The sequence below is a fragment of the Episyrphus balteatus genome, chromosome 1 (assembly GCF_945859705.1).
Source record: "Episyrphus balteatus chromosome 1, idEpiBalt1.1, whole genome shotgun sequence".
Classification (NCBI taxonomy): Eukaryota; Metazoa; Arthropoda; class Insecta; order Diptera; family Syrphidae; genus Episyrphus; species Episyrphus balteatus.
In genome coordinates, this window is record NC_079134.1 from 156,841,339 (window position 1) to 156,862,073 (window position 20,735).

At 29.8% G+C, this 20,735-nt stretch overlaps 1 protein-coding gene across 1 annotated transcript in view; it reads left to right on the forward strand.

Moving 5' to 3' along the window:
* Positions 1 to 20,735, forward strand: part of LOC129913150 (scavenger receptor class B member 1) — a 100,756-nt gene that overhangs the window by 18,066 nt on the left and 61,955 nt on the right. The window contains exon 2 of the mRNA XM_055991699.1: positions 15,143 to 15,201. Within this exon, the coding sequence (XP_055847674.1) occupies positions 15,165 to 15,201 (37 nt within the window). The 5' untranslated portion in view covers positions 15,143 to 15,164. The remainder of the gene's footprint in view (positions 1 to 15,142; positions 15,202 to 20,735) is intronic.

Consider the following 20,735-nt stretch of genomic DNA (forward strand, 5'->3'; position numbering starts at 1 on the left):
CATTAGGGCGTTCCTTATTTAGGTTTTTTTTCGAGAATCAAGTTCCTAAGTGGAAAAACTAAAATAATAAAAAAAATCCTCTAATTTAAAAAAAAAATTATTTTGACACTAGATGGCGCCCCAAGAGGGTTAAAGTTTTTTATCATTTAAAATATGTAGGTATGTGTTAACTTATGATTCCATTATTTTTAGATATAGGCTTCAATCAAATGATGAGGTTCTTGTCTACATTAAACAACGTTTTCAAAAAGGTATAAACCATTTTTCTATGAATAGGGGTCAGGGCATGCATGTTTTTTTCAGGTTTATTAAAGCAAGCATGTTTTATTAAAACAAGCATATGAAATAGCATGAAAAATAAAATACAACCCAAAAAAAAAAAACATGCATGTCCTGACTAAACCCCTGGTCCTAGAAAAATGGTTTTAACTTTTTTGAAAACGGTGTTTAATGTAGACAATAACCTCATCAAAAAATTTTGATTGAAGTCTATGTCTAAAAAAATGGCATCATAAGTCAACACATACCTATTTCAAATGATAAAAAACTTTCACCCTCTTGGGGCACCATCTAGTGTCAAAATAAAATTTTGAAAAAATTAGGGGATTTTTTTTTATTACTTAGAAACAGTTTTTCTACTTAGGAACTTGATTCAAAAATAACGAACGCCCTAATGTACATGTACATATGAACGTATATATTGTTTAATCTTTGATATATTCCATGATTCAAACTCATAGGTCCGTCAAGCTGGGTACGCCACAACCGAAAATCCAAAATCTGAGTATGCAGGAATTTGTTGCTAATTTGTTGCTAATTTGTTACCCCAATCCCGAATTTGTTGCTCCTGCCCTTACCCCTTAAATCTGTGGCGTGCCCAGCTTGACGTCAAGCTGGGTACGCCACAAATTAAAATTCAAAATTTCAAAAATGTAAGTATGCAAGAATTTGTTGCTAATTTGTTGCTAATTTGTTACCCTAATTTCGAATTTGTTGCTCCACGTTTTGCCCTTCAAATGCACATTAACAGATTATGCAAAAAAGCTAAATCGCCCAAAAATTATCGCACAGACAAAAAAGTGGTATCAATAGAAAGAGGTCCTTGAAACCTTTTCAAAAAGGTCCATATCAAGTTTTTATTCCAATCCCTTCATGTCCAAAATGCCTTGTGGAGCTTGAATGCATTTGTGGAACATATGTGGATGAAACGAAAAAACGCAAAAACACGTAATACTCAAAATTTCAAAAAAATAAGTATGCAGTAATTTGTTGCTAATTTGTTGCTAATTTGTTACCCCAATCCCGAATTTGTTGCTCCCCCCCTTACCCCTTAAATCTGTGGCGTACCCAGCTTGACGTCAAGCTGGGTACGCCACAACGCAAATTTGAAAATCTGAGTATGCAGGAATTTGTTGCTAATTTGTTGCTAATTTGTTACCCCAATCTTGAATTTGTTGCTCCACGATTTGACCTTCAAATCGACTGCAACAGATGCAATTTTGTGGAGACTTTTTATCTATACACTTTTTCAAAAAACTAAAAACGCCAAATTATAGACAGAATTTGTTGCTCTGCAAAAAGCTATTTTTAAATTTTCTATCATTACCCAATCCCATCTTACAGGAGGAAAACTAATTTTTCGATGACGTCATCCAACAACGCAAAAAATCGTAATACTCAAAATTTCAAAAAAATAAGTATGCAGTAATTTGTTGCTAGTTTGTTGCTAATTTGTTACCCCAATAACGAATTTGTTGCTCCCCCCCTTACCCCTTAAATCTGTGGCGTACCCAGCTTGACGTCAAGCTGGGTACGCCACAACGCAAATTTGAAAATCTAAGTATGCAGGAATTTGTTGCTAATTTGTTGCTAATTTGTTACCCCAATCTTGAATTTGTTGCTCCACGATTTGACCTTCAAATCGACTGCAACAGATGCAATTTTGTGGAGACTTTTTATCTATACGCTTTTTCAAAAAACTAAAAACGCCAAATTATAGACAGAATTTGTTGCTCTGCAAAAAGTTATTTTTAAATTTTCTATCACCACCCAATCCCATCTTACAGGAGATAAACTAATTTTTCGATGACGTCATCCATCAAGCTGGGTACGATAAAACACAAATTTTAAAATCTAAGTACGCAGGAATCTTAAGTTATTTTGTTGCTAATTTGTTACCCTAATCTCGAATTTGTTGCTCCACGATTTGACCTTTAAATTGGCTGAAACAGATGCATGATTTTGAAACTTTATGATACAAAGTTAACAATGCATAGATTTAATACTCTTTGCAGATTAATGCTCAAATCTTTAATTTGATGTAAAAACTACCTTAAGATACTGTTAAAAACTTCCAAAAACTGAACATAACGCACTTAAACCAACTAGCTGCAGGTAATTCAATGCTCTTTAAAGGCTACGTCATTTCCAATATTTGGATATACATACATACCTACCCTTACCCTTTCATATTTAAAAACCTTTAAAGGCTGGACCTACCTTCAACCTACTTCACTCCCTTCAATAAAACGCAAAGTAAAATTCAACACTCCAACTTGATTTTTATGGATGCTCCTCAATTCTTAGTTTAATAAGTGTTAGGTAGGGTAGAAGGGGGAGGATTTGCCAGGATTTAGGAAAATTGACTTAACGCAAAGTTTTTACGTTTCTTTTAATTTTTTTATATCTGATATTATTATTGACTTTATTATCTTCACTTAAATATTTTTTTCATCTTGATATATTAATTTCTTCTATTTTTAATAATTTATTCAAAAAAATGAAAAGTGATGTGGCAAAGCCTCCCCAGGTGGGAGGCTTTGCCACGGGGGTGGGGAGGGATTGCCAGTTACCTAAATATCAAAGTTAATACAAATAAAACCAATATTCATAAACAAAACTTCTTTTTAGCTGAAAATACGAAGAAGGGACTGATTTTAAAGGATTCTGCCATCCTCTTTTGAGGAAGCTTGCTTCTGGCAAATGTACCCCATGGGGTGCATTTGCCAGAGCAAAACCTACCCAAAAACGAATGGCAAATGCACCCCACAAGCTAATCTTTCAAAAATTTACTTATAACTTTTTTATAAGTTAAACAAAAAAAAAATCGCTTCTACACAGCATAGTACACATAATTTTGAAAAGATATTTGTATCAAAAAGTAATTTAACACGACAAATACTTACAATTTACGACGGTTATGTACCTTCATATTTTGGTTCTCAACATTAAAAAACTAACACAAGCGTCTAATTTATTTCGTGTCCAGCCAAAACCTGTCAAACTTTGTGCAAAGTTTTCAATCATAAATGTGCAACACAAAATGATTTTTCTGTATTTAATATTCTGTTGGTTTGGAAAAAAACCTGGACTGGCAAAGGTACCCCACTGGCAAATGCTCCCCCTTCTACCCTACTGCTACCCATTCAATTCCTATATTGCCAACAGCTTTTTTGTTCTATTTTTCCTCAATTTCAAAAATAAATTGAATTTAACGTATTTTTGCATCTTCCTATTTTAAACATATTTACTATATAGGTAACTTCTTCAATATCCTAGAAAAACCCTTAGACATCTTTTGAAAATACCATCAATTTTTTTCCATCTTTAAATTTATCTCTATAGCCCTAGTTTTGGAGAGATGCATTTCATTTACTACCACACTAACGACCTAAGATCTCAACTCAATTTATGTACCTACTATTCATCCAATCAGATTATTGCAATTTGCGACTTATTTTTATATTATAAAAACAAACCAAATACCTACATAAAAATGTGTACCTACATTATACTAAATACAAAAAAATCACACATTGATTTTCTATTTTCATAGAAATAATCGAGTGTGTATGCGTTGACTTTAAATTTGACTCCGCCCCCAAAGGTCTGCTTTGATGAAAATAATACATATACTATTACAATTAGTTAGTATCTATATCTACGCACTACGCCTTGAAATGTTTTTTCTTTAGTCGGCCTCAGACCTCTAGTAAGGTAAGTACCATGTACGTTCTTTAGAGGCAAAAATGTTATGAAATAGGAACCTACATTTATAATGTTATAAACACACATATGTAGGTAGGTAGTTTCGTAGGGTTTTCAGTTGAACTGAATTTAAAATTTAATTCTGGAAATATGTATGTGCAAGTTTTTTTTATGTTTTGGGTCTGCTATTGATGTGATGAACAACGCTGCATATTTTTAGGGAAAAACTTTAAATTCTAATAAACTGAAGACCCGCTTATTGTAGGTATTCTAAATAAAATTAAAACTCTTAGGAAGGTTATAACGGTATTTAAGTGAAGGTTGAAACGTCTATTTTTTTAACTTAAAGTTTTTGTTTAATATTAATGTAAAGAAATGAAGAAATATTTTTGTTCATATGTTAAAATGTGCAGAAGCAATTATTATTGCTTTTTGTTTAAGATAGATAGATTTTTTCTGAATTCGGATTCGAGATCAGCACACAAAAAACCATTAAAAAAATAAACTTTGATTTCTATAAAAAAATCTTTTTGACTGGCGAATCGAACGGGCAGAAATAATCGAATGCCTTGTTCGAGTTCACTAGTCAAACAGTTTTTTTTTTTTATAGAAATCAAAGTATATTTTTTTAATGTTTTTTGTGCGCTGAGCTCGAATCCGAAGTCAAAAAAAATCTATCCCTTCACATTTTTGACATATTACCATGCCAAAACATCACAAAAATAGTGTTTTGGACGTTCAAAATACAATATCTCATAAAACTTTTCACGTAAAAGCTATTCTAATGCTAGATTCAAATTAAGAAGGTTAAAGGCCGTTAGAAAAGTATAATTTGGTTTCTATGGAAAATTATTTCTCGCCAATATTACTGTCATCTACGGAAAAATCAATCTTAAAAATCGTTTTTCTGTTTTTTTCAACTTTCTCAATATTTTCTAAAACAAAAGTGTAGTTTTTCTTAATCTTAAAAAATAGTTTTTAATCTAAATAATTGCATTCCAAGCTTTTCAAAAATGAAAATTTTATTCGGTACCTTTTTTGATTGAAAAATAGGCTATTTTTTCAAAATATTCGTTAAAAATCCAAAAATTAACTTTTTGCTCAAAAAACATATTAAATAGATAGAAAACATAACAAACTAGTTTTGCTAAAATCCAACCATTTTTGTAAAAGATAAAAATAAAAAATCCTATTTTTTGCATTTTTTCAATATTTATTTATATTATATTACCTATATAAAAAAATGGCCTGAGTAAAAGTTGTAGATATCTATACTATCTAGCTACTTTTGACAGAAATCGTAAGAAACCAAGATTTTTGACACCCACCGCACTTTTTCGCCCACCCACCCCCTTTCCCCCAATTTGTTTATGGGCAATTTATTTTTCCCTTTTAATATACCATTTATCCTGAATTTTCCCACCACCCTCATGCTCAAAAGTAGACCTTTCTATCGAAAAAAGTTAAATGCATAGTTGTAGATAGTATAGATATCTACAACTTTTACTCAGGCCATTTTTTTATATAGGTAATATAATATAAATAAATATTGAAAAAATGCAAAAATAGGATTTTTTATTTTTATCTTTTACAAAAATGGTTGGATTTTAGCAAAACTAGTTTGTTATGTTTTCTATCTATTTAATATGTTTTTTGAGCAAAAAGTTAATTTTTGGATTTTTAACGAATTTATTTTGAAAAAATAGCCTATTTTTCAATCAAAAAAGGTACCGAATAAAATTTTCATTTTTGAAAAGCTTGGAATGCAATTACCTATTTAGATTAAAAACTATTTTTTAAGATTAAGAAAAACTACACTTTTGTTTTAGAAAATATTGAGAAAGTTGAAAAAAACAGAAAAACGATTTTTAAGATTGATTTTTCCGTAGATGACAGTAATATTGGCGAGAAATAATTTTCCATAGAAACCAAATTATACTTTTCTAACGGCCTTTAACCTTCTTAATTTGAATCTAGCATTAGAATAGCTTTTACGTGAAAAGTTTTATGAGATATTGTATTTTGAACGTCCAAAACACTATTTTTGTGATGTTTTGGCATGGTAATATGTCAAAAATGTGAAGGGATAGATTTTTTTTGACTTCGGATTCGAGCTCAGCGCACAAAAAACATTAAAAAAATATACTTTGATTTCTATAAAAAAAAAAACTGTTTGACTAGTGAACTCGAACAAGGCATTCGATTATTTCTGCCCGTTCGATTCGCCAGTCAAAAAGATTTTTTTATAGAAATCAAAGTTTATTTTTTTAATGGTTTTTTGTGTGCTGATCTCGAATCCGAATTCAGAAAAAATCTATCTATCTTAAACAAAAAGCAATAATAATTGCTTCTGCACATTTTAACATATGAACAAAAATATTTCTTCATTTCTTTACATTAATATTAAACAAAAACTTTAAGTTAAAAAAATAGACGTTTCAACCTTCACTTAAATACCGTTATAACCTTCCTAAGAGTTTTAATTTTATTTAGAATACCTACAATAAGCGGGTCTTCAGTTTATTAGAATTTAAAGTTTTTCCCTAAAAATATGCAGCGTTGTTCATCACATCAATAGCAGACCCAAAACATAAAAAAAACTTGCACATACATATTTCCAGAATTAAATTTTAAATTCAGTTCAACTGAAAACCCTACGAAACTACCTACCTACATATGTGTGTTTATAACATTATAAATGTAGGTTCCTATTTCATAACATTTTTGCCTCTAAAGAACGTACATGGTACTTACCTTACTAGAGGTCTGAGGCCGACTAAAGAAAAAACATTTCAAGGCGTAGTGCGTAGATATAGATACTAACTAATTGTAATAGTATATGTATTATTTTCATCAAAGCAGACCTTTGGGGGCGGAGTCAAATTTAAAGTCAACGCATACACACTCGATTATTTCTATGAAAATAGAAAATCAATGTGTGATTTTTTTGTATTTAGTATAATGTAGGTACACATTTTTATGTAGGTATTTGGTTTGTTTTTATAATATAAAAATAAGTCGCAAATTGCAATAATCTGATTGGATGAATAGTAGGTACATAAATTGAGTTGAGATCTTAGGTCGTTAGTGTGGTAGTAAATGAAATGCATCTCTCCAAAACTAGGGCTATAGAGATAAATTTAAAGATGGAAAAAAATTGATGGTATTTTCAAAAGATGTCTAAGGGTTTTTCTAGGATATTGAAGAAGTTACCTATATAGTAAATATGTTTAAAATAGGAAGATGCAAAAATACGTTAAATTCAATTTATTTTTGAAATTGAGGAAAAATAGAACAAAAAAGCTGTTGGCAATATAGGAATTGAATGGGTAGCAGTACCTAACACTTATTAAACTAAGAATTGAGGAGCATCCATAAAAATCAAGTTGAAGTGTTGAATTTTACTTTGCGTTTTATTGAAGGGAGTGAAGTAGGTTGAAGGTAGGTCCAGCCTTTAAAGGTTTTTAAATATGAAAGGGTAAGGGTAGGTATGTATGTATGTATATCCAAATATTGGAAATGACGTAGCCTTTAAAGAGCATTGAATTACCTGCAGCTAGTTGGTTTAAGTGCGTTATGTTCAGTTTTTGGAAGTTTTTAACAGTATCTTAAGGTAGTTTTTACATCAAATTAAAGATTTGAGCATTAATCTGCAAAGAGTATTAAATCTATGCATTGTTAACTTTGTATCATAAAGTTTCAAAATCATGCATCTGTTTCAGCCAATTTAAAGGTCAAATCGTGGAGCAACAAATTCGAGATTAGGGTAACAAATTAGCAACAAAATAACTTAAGATTCCTGCGTACTTAGATTTTAAAATTTGTGTTTTATCGTACCCAGCTTGATGGATGACGTCATCGAAAAATTAGTTTATCTCCTGTAAGATGGGATTGGGTGGTGATAGAAAATTTAAAAATAACTTTTTGCAGAGCAACAAATTCTGTCTATAATTTGGCGTTTTTAGTTTTTTGAAAAAGTGTATAGATAAAAAGTCTCCACAAAATTGCATCTGTTGCAGTCGATTTGAAGGTCAAATCGTGGAGCAACAAATTCAAGATTGGGGTAACAAATTAGCAACAAATTAGCAACAAATTCCTGCATACTCAGATTTTCAAATTTGCGTTGTGGCGTACCCAGCTTGACGTCAAGCTGGGTACGCCACAGATTTAAGGGGTAAGGGGGGGAGCAACAAATTCGGGATTGGGGTAACAAATTAGCAACAAATTAGCAACAAATTACTGCATACTTATTTTTTTGAAATTTTGAGTATTACGTGTTTTTGCGTTTTTTCGTTTCATCCACATATGTTCCACAAATGCATTCAAGCTCCACAAGGCATTTTGGACATGAAGGGATTGGAATAAAAACTTGATATGGACCTTTTTGAAAAGGTTTCAAGGACCTCTTTCTATTGATACCACTTTTTTGTCTGTGCGATAATTTTTGGGCGATTTAGCTTTTTTGCATAATCTGTTAATGTGCATTTGAAGGGCAAAACGTGGAGCAACAAATTCGAAATTAGGGTAACAAATTAGCAACAAATTAGCAACAAATTCCTGCATACTTACATTTTTGAAATTTTGAATTTTAATTTGTGGCGTACCCAGCTTGACGTCAAGCTGGGCACGCCACAGATTTAAGGGGTAAGGGCAGGAGCAACAAATTCGGGATTGGGGTAACAAATTAGCAACAAATTAGCAACAAATTCCTGCATACTCAGATTTTGGATTTTCGGTTGTGGCGTACCCAGCTTGACGGACCTCAAACTCATTGCTATCTTGATTTGAAATCTAATGAGTTTAACATTTTTAAATTTTAATTTTCACTTGTCTTCCCCACGGAACAAATTCTTTTATCCAAAACGAAACTATTGAATGGACTCTTTTAATCCTTAATTCGCAGGTGGCCATGGCACAGAGGAATGAGTAGATGACTTCAGAGCCAGACATCGTGGGTTCGAACCCAACGGTCGACTCAGAAGTTTTTTCTAAATCGCCAGCTTAACTGAAGCCACCTGTGCGATAACATGAGACAATTGTCAACGATGTCTCCCCCTCTGTGCCACGTAGTTATGTGTTATATGTGTTTCTGTTGTTCTTTCTTTCTTTGTCTTTCTCTTTGTTGTATTAATGTCTTGTGCTGTATCAGCAAAATGGACTAAGTTTCCGAAGCTGTAGTGTGTGTCTAGTCCGTAGATTTATCTTCGGATTAGATTAATATGTAATGTAATGTAATGTAATCCTTAATTCTCATGGCAAAAAAAAAAACCTTTACAAAAAATTGTATCAATTGAAATTCCAGGAAAATTAATAATAAAATACTGTGTCTTTCTTGGACTATAAGTTAAATAGAACAATAATATTGTTTCGAAAAAAGATCAAAAGCTAAAAATGGAAAATAATGTTTAAAGAAAAAAAACACCTAGGTAGTGTATTTTAAAGATTTTCAAAATTTTACGTATTTGATTTTGCATTCAGGTGATTTTGTCGTAGCAACGAATATATACAAAATATCATAATTCAGTTGTAAAATTGTTGTGAAAAAAGTTTTTATTATTAACCTACATCATAATTTCTACAATTTTTAAATTAATAAATTTTCTCACGAATCCACCTTTAACGCAAATTTTGAATCTTTTTTTTAATATTATTCTTCCTGTATATACCGAGGCATTTACAATTGCAAAACTAATTGCAGATTAACACACATTTATCTACGCAGTATGCCATGAAAAAAATTCTGACAATCAAGCCGTTACTGGCTAAATGTAATTAAAATATCACAAAAGTGATTATAACAATCTAAAAAAAGAAGTTTAATGTCAAGCCAAACAAACATACACAAAAAAAAAAAAAAAACAAAAAAATTAAACTCAACGTCTTTGCAACATCAATATTGACTTCGACAGTAATAATGATGATGGCAATGTGCGTCAAGCATATTTAAAACCACACAAGCTATGGTAGTAGTGTATTGCTATAGCAATGTTATCTGAATTTTAATCGCAGATTAAATCAAATTGAATTCAATTTTGGTTTTCTATTTGCAAATAAAAAAAAAATAAATTAAATGGTGCCATTTTATAAACAACCATCACTCAAGTTTGTATGTCATTGAGACATAACAAAAAAAAAACAGAAGAATTAAAAAATTTTGATTGGCAAATAAGAATGAAGAGAATAAAATTTTATAAAATAAAATATTATATTAAGTACCAAATGGAATTTATAAAAATTTATTTTGAAGGATTTTTTTGTTTGATATTTTATTATTGTTTGTCAATTTTTTATTTTGAAGCGGAAGTTCATCAAATGCAGAAACTAGTGATATTGATGTCATTTATTTTTTGCAAACAGTTCTTATTTGTTTTTGTTTTATTTAATTTTTAATTTAATTTTTTACTTTATTCATTGCATAAATTATATACATAAATATATTTTAAAATTCTGAAAATTTGTCTTGTTTTTTTGCGACTTCCATCTCCCATTTTTTTTGTTAAAAAAAAATATTAGTTTAATATTATTTCTTTTTTTTTTGTCAAGGTCTATCCTTTGCATTAATTTAATAAATTTGAAATATGTAAATAACTTTGAATAAAAACACGTTTATTGACATTTCTATTTTGAAAAATATTTATATTGCAATTAAGTGATTTGCATTGAATGTTGTCTAATGCTTAGATTTCGAAAATACAAATAGAAAAATTTGTTTTTGCATTTTATTCGCAGGTAGTTGTTAAGACTTGCAAAAGGCTCTATAAGAAGCTCATGGTCTTAAGAGGTAAGGCCACTCTAGAATTCCATAATCCCAAAATCCAAAATCCTGATAGCACAAAATTACGAAAATCTAAAATCCCGAAAACTCAAAATCCCGAAATCTCGAAAAATTATAAATGTAATGAAAAATTTTCTATTTTACATAATTTTTCGGGGTTTCCATTTCGGAAAAGTAAAGAAGTAAAGGCGTAAAAAGCACAATATTACTGTTTATTTTTATTTTTTTACTTTTATTACTCTTTGAGCATGATTTCAAGTTAAAGTGAAAAGACAATTTTGAAAAAATGTACCTTTTCTGTTTTATTTTCGGGATTTTGGTCTTCTGAATTTTTGGTTTTCGAGATTCTGGATTCTTGATTTTCTGGATTAAAAAAAAACTTGATCGTGTTAAGTCCTTGAAGGAGATTTTATTTCTTCTAAATTTTACTTTTCCCCACTGGATTGAATTTTTCAATTCAATTAAATTTTTATAGATATTAAAATGACAATCACATTGTGCACCAATTTATATTTCATATTCATACTCTTTAATTTGCATATCTTAAAAATCAACACCATTAGATAATTGGTTTTACGGAATTCCAATAACTTGGCCAAGCCTCAAAAAGAGGGGAAAAATTGGTAGCTATGCCAAACTACACTTTGACTTGATTTGTTACCTACTGTTTTTTTTTTTTTGCAAATCAAGTGTTGTGCAATTCCAAAAAATAAACTCAACTATCTATTGCGCATAACAAAAAAAAAGTCTTAAATGTAAATCTAACATAAATTGGACCACTGCGTTCGATGACCGAATCCACCACCATCGCCGTCGTTGTCGGTCGTTTTAAAAGTGGTCAGTTCCTGGCACAATTTCAATTTCAGATTCAAATTCTCATAAAAATTTATTTTCATTTCGTTTGAATGCAAAAAAAAAAACACAAAAAAAACTTGTTTCATAAAAGTAAAACTACCTCGGAGTCTCTAGAAGATCACTTGTGGCTATGTGGCTTATACGCCTATTAACTAATCGAAACATGGGCCATACTTTAAACTCTTAAAAAAGCAAGAGTTATGATATTTACAAAAATCTAGCTACAAACAAGTTGTTATTCAAACGGGTCCTGCACGAGTTCAACTTTATGTTGCAGAGCAAAAAGTTACCACTGCAGTAGGTGATTGCTTAATCTATGCAAAAAAAAAAAATGAACTGAGAGGAGAAGTATAAACAAATCGCAGATCTGGTTAATAATTCCTCATTAGTTTTTTTTTTTTATTTTACTTTGTTGTATGTTATGAGTCAGTGAAGGTAAATTGATTTTTTTTTGTTTCACATCATGGAAACAACTTGTTTTTGGAGTTTTTACATCTTCAAGCTGGCACCAACGGTAATAAAGTGTTCAATTAAAAGATGTTCACATGTTCGTTTTGCGTATACACATGAGAAGTGATTGACTTTTTGAAGATTACCTATGTACACTGTGGTGTATGAGTAATATCTTTTTTATTTTTATGATTTAAATGAAAGATTGTGGATTTACATTTTTTGAAGAATGGAATTGTTGTTTATTTAAAATGTCGTTGTGGTTTTTTATAAAACTAGTGAGCTATGTTGGCTTAAAAATTATGCTAAAACACTTTGTCGACTTTGTGTCAAATTTCTAAAGATCAAATTAATTAGGTATATGAAAATGTTAATAAGTGGAAATACTGGTTTGACATAAAATTTTGCAAAGTATGATGTATTTATTAAAATGTCTGTTAATATTAAATTCTGAATTAATTTATAGGTAAGAAACCAGAGAGGTGTACATATAAACGTTTTTGGTCGCAAAAGTTAAGCTTGTGTTATGCGCCTCAAGCGGTTTAAAACTCAGAGGATACAATTATTATAAATACAAGTTTTAAAATAAGTTTTAAAATAATTTTCCTTCACTTCATACAAACTTATGTGTGTTTTAGAAAAGTCTAAGTAAATTGTAGACTATTAGAAAAGTTTTCAATTGTTTCTTGTAAAAATTTCGAAATAATTTTCCCCAAAAAATGTTGATTAGTTTTCGCCTAGACTTCTCTGAACTGCAGCATGTGATCTAAGTAAATGTTTTAAGTATTGAAACAGTAAGCCGTGTGGATGATCAAATCCTTGGATTTGGACTATATCATTCTATTCTTTTAATGAGAAGGCATTTTTTGTCTTCGGCATCTTACCTTGATTGGTGTAGATTTTCTTTATTTATTTTTATCATACTTTTTTCAAATAATCGTTTTGTTTTTAACAAATTTAAGAACTTTAGTCACTGCGTAATTAAGGCTCTTAAATAATAAAATTTCTGCGTACTCCAATAGGCACACTATTTAGGAACTAATTTTCTTTGAATTGCCATTTTATTGGATGAGCAGAACAATACTTCAATTTGAATATGTACCCTTTTGCTGGTACTATTCAAATCGAAGTATTTCTCCTATAAGTGCATCGCAAATATCAATAGATCAAAGATGATATGGACTAAAATGCAGCCTTGTTGAGCGTCTGTTGTACAGAAGGCTGGGTCACAAATGTATGGAGAATTTTTTTTTGCTGATTTTTTTACGGGCACAGTAATGAAAAGGTGCCAAACTGTGAATAGAACAATAATATAAGGTTTGGTTATAATCAGACTTTATCTTCTGCCTCCGGTTGCCCAGCCAAGTTCTCTATGAACTTTGCGGTCCTACACCCTTAGGAAACAACTCAGGCCTTTTTCGAACCATTCTAACTTTTCTTTCAATAATGTCAAACATTTCAAACTCGTTTTGTTTGTTAACATAGTCAAAATCAAGCTCCTCAAAAACTTTCAGCTAATTAGAATTAGTAGTTTCTAAGAAAAAGGCCTTCAAAAATCGCAAAAAGAGTAGCTGATTTACTCACTAACATACTAACTAACATTATAATGAAAATTATGGCAAACTTTTAGTTATCATAGAAACTTGTTATGGTGATGAATCTTGAATTACAAACAAAGAAAAAAATCGAAAAATTGAGATTTTATATTCAGGGAGCGTGGTAACCGCCCATTTTGGTAGAATTAATATCAATTATTAAAAAGTATACTTCTGAATACTCTAGGATCTTGAAACTTGGTAGAATTGTAGTTAATGCAAAGGAAACATATTCAAACTTAAGATTTTCTACCTTGGAGGCGTGGTATCCCCTAAAAAATAATGAAAGAAAGATAAAAAGTTTCATAAATTAATTAACAAGTCTTATTAAAATGTAGTTTTGGTTTTTTTTTAATCTCTCAAAAACGACAAAACATTTTTGCATCCGGTTTTCTGTTTTTGCTTAAAAACAAATAAGAGCATTGAATTTTGAAAACTTAAATAGTACTTAAAACACATAAAATTTTGAAAAAAAAATTAGTTCGCAAATTAAATTTTTTTTTTCAAAATTTTGATTTTGAAAATTAATTTTTCAAAAACTGTTTTATAAAACAGCTTTTTATTTGAAAGCAAAACAAAAAAGATATTTTGGGCTTTACAAAAAGGTATAACATGTTGTTGTAGGTATAACCGTTGATTTTTAATAATATTTTTCCTAATTACATCAATTTTTTAGAAAATTGCCCTTCCTGGCTGAATGGGGGCGAATATTAACCCCCTCCAATACGATGTTTGTCTTATCCCGAACTAACCTACGCGCTTAAGCTTTTTGGCACATGCTCCTGAATTAGCTTGTATAAGAAATGAGATAATAATAAATTAAGCAAAGCATGTGTGGTTTTTAGGCAAAAATCAGCTTTTTCAAAAATGAAACCACAATCCGGAGGCACTTAGGCTTAAAATAATGAAATGAAATTTTACTTATAAGCTAACCGAACCATTTAGCACCTTTTAATCGCTGAGCCTTTTTGATAAATATTAATAAATTGTTACAACAAGTTAACTATCAGAAGTATTGAAATCCCAAATTTGTGTATTTCTTGCCCTTGTTGATCTGTTAATAATAATAATAAGGTTGAACATGAGAGGGACTAAATGGGGTGAGACATGAATTCGGGTCTTACGTCCCATCCATATGGGACATAACTCTCAAAAATAAAAATTAGGTCTTATGTCGCTCGGATTTATGTAACTGAGCCAAATAATTTATCACATGATACAGTACTTTTTAACGCTAATTAATTGTATACCTACATTGAATATTGTAAGATCAATTGCATCCTAAAACACACTAAAAATTAAAACTAATAACATCTTTTCTCTTAACAAGTTTTTTCCGAAAAAATGACGAAAAGGTCTCAATAATAAGAAATTGTAAATTAAGCATGTTTAAGTGAATGTTCAACATTAAATTAGTCTTAGACCATGAAAACAATTATTACTTTATTAATATCATTCCTATTTTGTTTTTATTTTGCAGGAACTTAAACTAAATACTCATTATGAATATTAACCTAAAAGGCCAAGGACTCCGTTTATGTAAGTACATTTTTTATTACTTTAATTTTTTTTTGTCAACTTGTTTTTCTTCATTAATATGAATATTAAAAATAACATTTTAATATGCTGAAAGATTTACTATGTCAGCTAGATGAGTGATTCATTGTGGTTGAATAAAGTTAATATATTTTTTTTATAGATCATCACAGTTAAATTAAAAACTATTTGTTTGCTTGAAGCAAAGGTCAGAATCAAGTTCAGATGCTTTTTAAAAGTTTGATTCATTCACGGAACCTTTAGAAATCTCAAAACAATTCAGACAATAAAATAGATTTATTATAGATTCACTTCGTGTTAACTTTTCAATCTCAGTTAATTGGTAGTAAAATCTTTAACCAATTTCAAGAAGTGAAAGTAATGACTGCATCTTAACATTAATCTTGTTTGATTCAATTTGATAACTCACGTTTATACCTTAAGACAAATTAAATGTTCTTTATGTTGAATTGGATTGTAATCAACCAACTATATTCAACTTCACTTCAACGGTGAAAATAAAAAAAAAAAAACATTTAATTTAATGGCCCTTTTGTAACTTGAGTAACATTTCCATGAAAATTATTTATTTTCTTAGTACCTACGCCATTTTTGTTGATAATGCAATTATATAGGGATAAAATGAAACATTTGTGACTACTTACTTGTTTAATGCAATATGAGTAATGTCAAGCAAAACAACCTGTAGGTATTTTTAAAAGCATCTATTAAAAAAATATTAAGATTGTAACTCAATTTTGTATGCCTAAATTGCATACGTCAGAAATCAAGTTGTTTATTAAATGATAGTTAAAAAATGTCAAATTACTTGTATTAGAGGTAATATTAAAAGTTATTTTCATTAGTCACTCTAAATTGTTTATTAAAAGATAATTATAACAAAGATGAGGGAAAGAGGTATAATGACTGTCTCACAAGTTTGACGTTTAAAAAATGTTAATTGAACTTCAATAATGACCTTTGTGAGACTGATTGTGAAAAAATGTTAATTTTACGTAAGGCTTCGTGTTGTTAGACTATGACTACTGTTTAGGTTTACATCTATTAAATGTTCATCAATCAGTATTGTGTCAGGTTTAATCTTTGCACTGAATTAGTTTAAAACGACTTTGTTCGTTGTGATTGAAAAGCTGTAGTCGTAGTTAGCAAAAAAATGTTATGTTGTTTGCACTCAAAATAGATCAAAAAGAGGTACATAACTACCGAAGTCTATTGAACGAAATCATTTATTTGTTTATTTTAAAGAAACATATTTTATTTCTTAAAATTAATATTGTAAGAAATGAATAACAAAAAAACATTGACAAAAAAGTTAAAATAATGCTAAGATTGAATGTTTTTACTACCGATTTGAAGCCAGAATTCAATTTCAAAAGATTGGCTGCAATATATATTAATACATTTTTCAAGCAACAAAAATACAAAAGCTTATAAAAATAACCATTACTTCAGCTTACAAATAAGGAAAACGGAATTACCTATTTAAAACAACGTGACTGAATTTTAAAAGTATTAATAATATAAAAAAAAAAATCAATAACAAAATATCAAATGTATTAAAATGGATATTTGTGTAAGATTTCAATAATTGACTATGAGTGGAGTTCATTGTCGTTACTTGAGTCGAAATATCCCTGAAGAGAATTTTGTGTGGGAATACTTTCGAAAGGATCCTTACAGCCGGACAGCTTCCTCCATTTACTCAGGAGACAACTTCTGCATCTCCGTTTTTCGTTTGTAGCTGCGAGCCATCTCTAAAATTTTGTTGTCAACAAAATTTTTCACAAAATTTTAGTTAATCTACTTTTTCAAATGGTTACAGACAGTTTGACCTATCATATTTCTAATAATGGCTTGAAGTTGATGTAATTTTGTACATGTCGGTGATTCCAGATAAACTAATTAATTGTATTCACAAAACTTTCTAATCCTGTTCGATTCTATGATTTCTAGGAAGGAGGCCATTTTACCTTGGAGGGCCATTTTAGGCCACTAATTTGGCTTTCTATCTTTTACTAATTTGACTTTTTCCGGACTTTGTTTTCAAAATTTTTTTAAATTTTTTTCATTGAATATGAAAAGTTATACCTAAATCCAGGATTAAATATTTTTGATGTCAATTTAGCAAATTCCCTAGCTTTCTACTGTCTTGAAAAAGAAAATTAAAAACTCTAATCCTGCCCACCATTTTTGAACCGAAATTTTGAGTACAAAAATTGGCAGCATATAACACTTCAGTGTAGTAATAGAACATCACCCAAATAACCTTTCTTTCAAAGCAGCCTACACGTTTTTTTCGTTTTTTTTTTTTATTGAACTCAGAATTTGTTTCGGCATATTTTTCTTATTTGGGTTTAAAATGAAATGAAAAATGACAAATGTATCAAATAATTGGGGACGTTCAGGAAATATTAGGCACTAGATATTTAGGCAACGTCATTTTCGGAACGGAAATTTGAGTAAATTGACTAAATTAGTTCGGATATCAAATTTCGAAATCTATTTTTACCGGTCGCATGGGTAAGACACCAAATTTTACGTAACTGTAATGAATAAATAAAATTAATTAGGGTAAAAGCGGGTGAGATGGCATACCTTTTTTGTTTTTGTCATATTTTACAAAGTAAACCACATTTCATATTTCTAACAGTGCAAAAATGCTCTATATTCAATACCCAACGTATTATTTGGTTTACAGAATTTTATATTTTAAATTTATATTTTTAAATTAATATAGAAAAAAAGTTTAAAAAACCATCTCCCCCTATAGGGTGGGTGAAATGGCGCATGAGTTTGTTTTAGGTTTCTATTGCCAAATTCATTGCACAAATGGTTGAACGATGTGAAGGAGTCAAGCACCAATGCATGCCATATAATAGATTGCAACTAGTCGTCTTTTTTATAAAATTTGAACTTGTCTGAATTACACATGCACATGCTAACACTATACTCAATTGAAAATTTTTTGTACGGAATGCGCCATTTCACCCGCAAAAAACTGCGCCATCTCACCTTTTTACGCATAATTCCTATTCGTAAGCACCCATAAAAAGCAGATAGAACTAGAGCTCAGATTTCACACGCAATCCATAACTTATACTCTCTTGTTTGTATTGGTGTATCAAGGGCATCTAAGATCCTAACGACTCAAAAAATATCGGAACAAAAAAAAAAAGAGCGAACAAAAAAATTCGAAAAAAAACATCACATGATTTGCTTTGAAATTTTGTTTTATTTTTTGTATTAAAGACAAAGAAACGAATACTGGCTACTTCGATTTAAAATATTTAAAGAAAGCTAAAAATATTTTTCATACATGTTTAGAGCAATAAATGTAAAAGATATTTCAAGTGCGCCATCTCCCCCGCCGCGCCATATCACCCGCTTTTACCCTATAACTTATAATGCACTTTTTAGTTGTTTTTCACGCAAATAAATTTAATTTTGCTAAATTTATTCTTTAATTAAAAACAATCTGCTGTCATGTTGACAAAAAAAACTTTCCTAAATTTTTAGGGAAAATTAGTTCTGTTTAATGAATCTGATCCGCACAGAAAAGATCCGAAAAGTACATTTTGATGTGTTTCATAAGGAAAAACCTTGCCCTAAACTGTTCTACAAACTGTCATTTTTTGTTCCATGAAGTTTTCCAGCACAGATTAGTTCAAGTTTTTCTGCTCCTACTTTTGAGGTAGAGCAAACGAGTGAGAAGTGTCAAACAGCAACTGATTTGTTTTATTCTTACAAAAATATATTTAAATAAATTCAAAATAATGAAAATTTGTTTAGAATCTTCTTAATATGAAGAAAAATTCAAAATGTCAACAAATATTCTGATTAATTATAATTTATATTAACAAAAAAAATTAATTTTAATTTTAAGTTTCAAAACTGATAGGCAAAAGTCAACCCTACAAAATAGGAAGGTGTACTTTTCTGATCTTTTTTGTTCTGGCAGTTTTCAAGAATTTGTGCTGTTCTGATCTTTTCTGTTTCAGTTTTTCTTCATTAAACAGACCTATTTTTTTGCCTAACTTTCCAGTCAGCTTTCCAGTAAAATTACCTAAATTGGAAAGATTTTTTTTGACAGCTGACCAATCAGAAGCCGAAAAATTACCTAAATATTTAGTCCCTACCGTTTCTGAACCTGCCCATTCTCTAATATTTAGGTTACATTTTAATTCTACAAAGCAAACTTTTAAATCATGTCATCTCTCTCTTCAGAAAGATTTATAACTGTTTGTCAACGCTCACAAAAAATGTTATACCTAATAAATCTGTGACACCTACAAAATACGTCAATAAAATTGATCTGATAAATTTATTATTATTAGTCATTTTTATACAATTTTATCATTGAAATTATAGTATAAAATAAATTTTGATAATGACAACAAAAAAAAATTAACACCCTGTTTATTTATGCTTTTGTTGAGGTGTGAATTTTGAAAATGTAATGTAACCGTTGCATACTTTTAGATGTTTGTGATAAATGTCTGTTGAAATTTTTGTGGCATATCTTGAAGCTTAAAATCATTGCATATTTGTAGGTTGTTGTGGCAGTACATAAATGATCATGTTAACTGAGCTTTTGTGTGTTAGTTAGGGGGAAAAGCTTTTAAATAGATTTAATATCTTTTTTTTTTATAATGAGAAATTAACACTTTTATTTGTTTTTTCTTGCTTAGAACTGATAAAATAATTTTTAAAGCAGACTTAGGTATTTTGATACAAAAATATCTTTTGTTCTTGTTTAGATTGTACGTTAAATAAAATGGCTATAGCTTTTTAAACTGATACAATCATGTCATTTTAAGTCTATAACTCTAGAAAATTCTTGCATTATACTTTAATAATTCTAAGTTGAATTTAAATTAGATATCGATTTGAATTCAAGGCACATGCCAAAGAATCCGGTACGCTACTAGACAATGTTGTTTGGTTTAATAATTTTGCGTCATGGTTTAGTTCGTGTACACATTGTATAAAGAACGAAAAATATTGGAATAAACAACCTACAGAGCATATTTATTTTGAAAAAAAAAAAAATCGTCAGTTTGTGTTTAAATAAATGTTATCACTTTTATTCACCTGCTCGAGCTCATTTGTGCAATAAGCTTTCTTTGTGGTCATATAAAAACAAAAAACAGTGATAATTGTTATTTTACACACGTTTCTTCAATCAGTTGTAAGATTCAAAAGAGGCGCACAAACAAGGAGTTATCCATAGTAACAATAAAACAATAATACTCGTATAAGAGAAACAATGTGAAGGACCTTTATGAAGGATTCCATTGTATCAAGTCATCAGAATTTCTTTCTTTCTTTCGTTTGAATGGCAATACACATTATTCATTCTTCATTTTCAATTTCAAAATTTATTTTTATCACCGAGCGATAATAACAATTGATGTTGTCGTTATTGTTTTATATGAAACGAAAGAGCTGAGTAGCGAACTTCCTTATTTATTGAAATACCAGTTGGGTGTGTTATGATAAAATATATTACTGGCGCT